This window comes from Rasamsonia emersonii (assembly GCF_000968595.1).
Source record: "Rasamsonia emersonii CBS 393.64 chromosome Unknown ctg1118621760878, whole genome shotgun sequence".
In the NCBI taxonomy this organism is placed as follows: domain Eukaryota; kingdom Fungi; phylum Ascomycota; class Eurotiomycetes; order Eurotiales; family Trichocomaceae; genus Rasamsonia; species Rasamsonia emersonii.
Genome location: NW_013562709.1, coordinates 1 through 4,055, shown reverse-complemented (window position 1 = coordinate 4,055; position 4,055 = coordinate 1). Strand labels below are relative to the sequence as shown.

At 52.6% G+C, this 4,055-nt stretch overlaps 10 protein-coding genes across 10 annotated transcripts; 6 read left to right on the top strand and 4 right to left on the bottom strand.

Moving 5' to 3' along the window:
- Positions 1–122: 122 nt before the first annotated feature.
- Positions 123–401, bottom strand: T310_8627 (uncharacterized protein; the record flags this gene model as incomplete). The annotated part of the gene is made up of 1 exon (XM_013468639.1): positions 123–401. A coding segment is annotated over one exon (279 nt), but the record flags the coding sequence as incomplete, so codon positions are not given.
- Positions 402–545: 144 nt separating this feature from the next.
- On the bottom strand, positions 546–818 carry T310_8625 (uncharacterized protein; the record flags this gene model as incomplete). Its single annotated transcript, XM_013468638.1, has 1 exon — positions 546–818. A coding segment is annotated over one exon (273 nt), but the record flags the coding sequence as incomplete, so codon positions are not given.
- T310_8624 (uncharacterized protein) lies at positions 740–1,177 on the top strand (the record flags this gene model as incomplete). The annotated part of the gene is made up of 1 exon (XM_013468637.1): positions 740–1,177. A coding segment is annotated over one exon (438 nt), but the record flags the coding sequence as incomplete, so codon positions are not given.
- T310_8623 (uncharacterized protein) lies at positions 993–1,361 on the top strand (the record flags this gene model as incomplete). Its single annotated transcript, XM_013468636.1, has 1 exon — positions 993–1,361. A coding segment is annotated over one exon (369 nt), but the record flags the coding sequence as incomplete, so codon positions are not given.
- Positions 1,250–1,567, top strand: T310_8622 (uncharacterized protein; the record flags this gene model as incomplete). Its single annotated transcript, XM_013468635.1, has 1 exon — positions 1,250–1,567. A coding segment is annotated over one exon (318 nt), but the record flags the coding sequence as incomplete, so codon positions are not given.
- Positions 1,396–1,704, top strand: T310_8621 (uncharacterized protein; the record flags this gene model as incomplete). Its single annotated transcript, XM_013468634.1, has 1 exon — positions 1,396–1,704. One exon carries the CDS (start codon positions 1,396–1,398, stop codon positions 1,702–1,704), a length of 309 nt encoding a protein of 102 aa, XP_013324088.1.
- On the top strand, positions 1,571–2,026 carry T310_8620 (uncharacterized protein; the record flags this gene model as incomplete). The annotated part of the gene is made up of 1 exon (XM_013468633.1): positions 1,571–2,026. A coding segment is annotated over one exon (456 nt), but the record flags the coding sequence as incomplete, so codon positions are not given.
- T310_8618 (uncharacterized protein) lies at positions 1,998–2,330 on the bottom strand (the record flags this gene model as incomplete). The annotated part of the gene is made up of 1 exon (XM_013468632.1): positions 1,998–2,330. A coding segment is annotated over one exon (333 nt), but the record flags the coding sequence as incomplete, so codon positions are not given.
- A 303-nt stretch (positions 2,331–2,633) lies between these two features.
- Positions 2,634–2,969, bottom strand: T310_8617 (uncharacterized protein; the record flags this gene model as incomplete). The annotated part of the gene is made up of 1 exon (XM_013468631.1): positions 2,634–2,969. A coding segment is annotated over one exon (336 nt), but the record flags the coding sequence as incomplete, so codon positions are not given.
- A 240-nt stretch (positions 2,970–3,209) lies between these two features.
- Positions 3,210–3,755, top strand: T310_8616 (uncharacterized protein; the record flags this gene model as incomplete). Its single annotated transcript, XM_013468630.1, has 1 exon — positions 3,210–3,755. A coding segment is annotated over one exon (546 nt), but the record flags the coding sequence as incomplete, so codon positions are not given.
- Between the last annotated feature and the right edge of the window lie 300 nt (positions 3,756–4,055).

The following is a 4,055-nucleotide window of genomic DNA, read 5'->3' as shown; positions in this document are numbered from 1 at the left end:
AAACACCCGGCGCCCTGCTGGCTCCCGACCCATCCCTCGCGTGGCTCGCCTAGCTCCCACCTCCAGCGCTCTGCCTCCCCGGAGCTCCGTCTGAGTCTGACGCCTCGCCGCACACCTGATTTTCAGGTCGTCCAACACTCCAACGGGTGCAACGCCGCCCAAACGAGCACTGTGTCGCCGTCCATCCCACGTGGCTCTAGTCGAGCTGGGCCAGCAGGGCAGTGGAAGCCTACATAGTGCAGCCGCGCTGCTGCGTTCGGATCACGTTTCCGCCGAGCAACTTCCCCTTTCAGGAAGGAGGAGTCGCGGAGTCCCGTCAAAACCGTTGCGATGGACCCGATCCTTAATTGGCGACTGTAAGGCTTTTCCCGAAATTTCTGCAGCGCAGAACAGACCAGCGACTAACGCAGCCTGCTCTGTGCTTGCTGCAGCCCTAAGAGTCCCGAGTGCTGGGAATGGGATGCGTGGGACAATCTCGAGGTAGGCGATGGATCCCGCCTCCCAGAGCCGCTGTGCCTGTGGGCCTCGCTAACGATTAAATTGAACTAGAACGATCCCATCCCCTTCCGTCCCCCCGTTAGGCTGCATCCATCCGGCTTCTCGCCGCTTTCTAGCCTTTCTAGCCGCTGGGTCTGCCCCCCCCCTAACGCCTCGCGCCAACTCCCCCGGAAATCCGCCGGTGGCTGCCGTTGACACGGTTGCAACTTGCAAGCAACATGCTCGCCATCGGGAGTGCTAGCGATCAGGGTCATCTTCAACAAACAGCCTCCCTCTAGCTGTCGAGCTACCAATCCTTTGGTTCCCTCCTCAACGCCTGCCTATTCTCTATACCGTTTCAGGTGTCTGCACGGCCAATGCCTCCGTCGATGACGGAAAAGACAGAAAGACGACTGTTTTCACGAGATTGCCAGGCGTTTCGGATCAGAGACGCCTCGAGCAAACCGTCAAACGAGATGAAAATAAGGAGGACAGGATGACCCGGTGCTCCATAATTAATGCTGCAAGGCCGTCAACCGGTTTGTCATCACTTCAGGTGGAAAATGGCATCCGTATGGTTCACACTCGAATCATCGATTGCCAACAAATTGCTCAGCTACAAATTACAATCGCCAGTGCCGAAATCATTTCGTTGCGACCAACTGCGTCAGCAGAATCAACCTGGATCGTCGTGTCGTGAAACAGGAAAAAAAAACCTTGTTTTCATGCTCCAGCTGCTTCTAGTAGTCATTACTGAGTACTCCGTGTCTAGCTTGATGTCATCCCGGCACATAAGCAGCTTCGAGTTGACTGGCGGCCGCGTCTCCAGACGTCTCCAGATTTCAGAGTTTGCGGCTCTTTTTTTTTGTCCGAGTTGCATGTGAAGAACATTTCAGGAACGGACATCTCGACTCGTAATTGGTCCGGATGTTTTTCGGTACTCTCTGCACACAGTACTCCATCGACTCTGTATTCGCCGATGTCAAGGATCCCCAGCGAGATTCGGGTTATAGGGTCTTTCACTTCGCTAATTCCAACCCTTTGGACCCTTGTTTCATCCCGGTGCTCACTGCTCACTTCGAGGCAATAATGAAAAACATCCCATACTATCCGTACCTCGAATCGCGTTGGGGACAGAATAATGACGGACGGTGGAGACCGCGCACCACAGGGTTTCCCGACAGGTACTCTGCGCCCCTGTGCGCCATCACAATTCGTAACGTATAAGGTTGGCCAGAACCGACGAACAATTCTGGTGCGAGTTAGAGAGCCACTAAGATTCGGGGAAGACAACCCGACCGCCAATTTGTTTGCTGATGTTTCCAACATCCTGGCTCCTGACCTCGGTTCCCGCGTACCTGCAGCAGCGCCATGCAAGGTGGACTCCCGCCGTTCCGGAACGCTGCGGTTGTTACCCGTTCCGTCCCATGGATCCATCCTCATCTCCTGCCTAGCACCCATCCTCTGCGAATCGATCCATGGCAGTGCTGTGCCGTCTCGCCGGTACCTACGGAGTACGTCTAGTGGTGGCTTTCTTGCTTCTGCGTGATCGAGGCTGCCCATCTAGCGAGTCTGCGATGGATGGGTCTGCCACATGGAGATCCCGTGATACCCAGTCCAGCCTCATCGGCCGAGAGGCATGAAGCATGGGTGGTCGTGCCATTCTGCTCGACCTGCCCAGAGCTAGGAGTCACTTGTTCACGTTCTTTCTGACGAGTAAATACGGAGTAGTCATCTAGGATTCCTTCGTGCCTGGTGCCTGGAGTTTTGTCCGGCCAATAATAGAAAAAGGACGTGAACAGAGATCGATAGCGCATCCGAAGAGGTTCTGGAATGCATCTATCAGAATCGTCCTATCTTCAGAACTGGCCCACAGACTACAGTTGCTTATTCGGAGTATGGAGCACTCCGTGACATACTTCCAAAAACTTCGGTTGGACCTGTCATCCGTGGCTGTGCACTTGCCAGTCAGACTACCGTCGTCGATTTGTCACAGATGAACCGATTCAGACGCGTAGGCCCCTGTCTCGAGTCTCCCGACAGCAAGAGCCAATTCCAGCCAGCCTGACGGCAGATGTCTCAAATCTCAACAATAATACCGATAATAATTGCGATCACTGCATACCACTGCCTTGGCGATTTCTTGTCAAATGAGGCTAGAACCTACCCGGCAGAATGGTCGCGTTCAGCCCCCTAACTGTGGCTCGATAATAGGCAACTCGTCTGGCCTTCCCAGTCAGGGATGGACGGCGCCGAGACCATTCGCGCGGAAGCCTTCCGTAGTGCCGGGTGGCCGGCGGTTCTTGTCCATCGGTCCCAAAAGTTGGCAGACGCCCGTTATTCGACCGATTGACAGCGATTATTGAGCGATTGAGGCTTCCTGACGTGTCGATCATTGACGGATCCATTCCATCGGACCTCCAGAGACGACCAATTTTGTGGAAGCGAGCTGGCTTAGTCAAATAATTCCCAGACGGCCGGGGAGGCGGCTTTCAATCCGGCACTATGAGGCTGATCATTGTGCCCACAGCCGTCAGTGCCCGTCAGGGCCGTCACCAGGTGCCGTGGACAGAGGCAGCATCGAGATGAGTATTAGGAATTAGGATCGAGACCGATCTTCTATCGGGTTTACGCGGCGTCGTTTGTACGGAGTAAGCATGAGTAGGAGTACTCCGTAGTCCGTACAGAGCACTCCTCCGTACGAACGACAAACTGCAGTGAGGAGATAATAATGCTCTGACTGTGCCATCTCCTTTTCTCGTTTGAAGGCTTCATATTCCTCACCTGCCGCAAATTGCATCCCTAGACGCCACATTCTTGGCAGCAATCAACAAACATGTTCAGCCACAAAGTACAGAATTGGAGTATGGAGTATGGAGTGCAGAGTGCATTACTCCTACATAATCTGTACATACAGCCATCAATCGGATTCCTGCCCTGTCCTGTCCTGTCGGATTGACGCCAGGTCCGTGCTGAGTGAGATTCTGGGGTACTGTACGATCGATCGGAATGCTCGTGCAGGATCTCAAATCGCTCCGCAAGGAGGGCAGTACTGTACATTCTACAGTCTATCTACAGCGTACTCCGTACAGAATGCATATTTTGGGAATGTAGTATCATGCAAGTTGCTGCAATTAGTAAAGCGAGACTGTCCCAATAAGGCAGATTACAGCGAGCAAGGATGGTACAGCCCTAGCATAAGCGCGAGGCGCGCACACACATGCACACAGACAGAGAGAGATCTAGATATGAACATTCCAACTGCCAAAAAAAAATGAGATTCATGCAGCAGATATGATTATCTGCACAGCTAGCGATATGAATCATATGATAGTGTCGTATTATTTAATTGACTGCTCGCGACTCGCGACTCGCGATATCTCTGCCTGTTTGGTATGGCTACAAGGCATACCTTGCTCGCAAGTGTGGCTGAAAAAGAAGTGACCTATACGTCGTTGCTACGAGGCAAGTTAATTACCAAGTTAAATTAAATACAAATTCGATATTTCTTTTCTAATTAACCAACCAGTCTGTTTGCTAGGCAAAAAAAGAGTACAACCAGTTCACTCGTATCAATA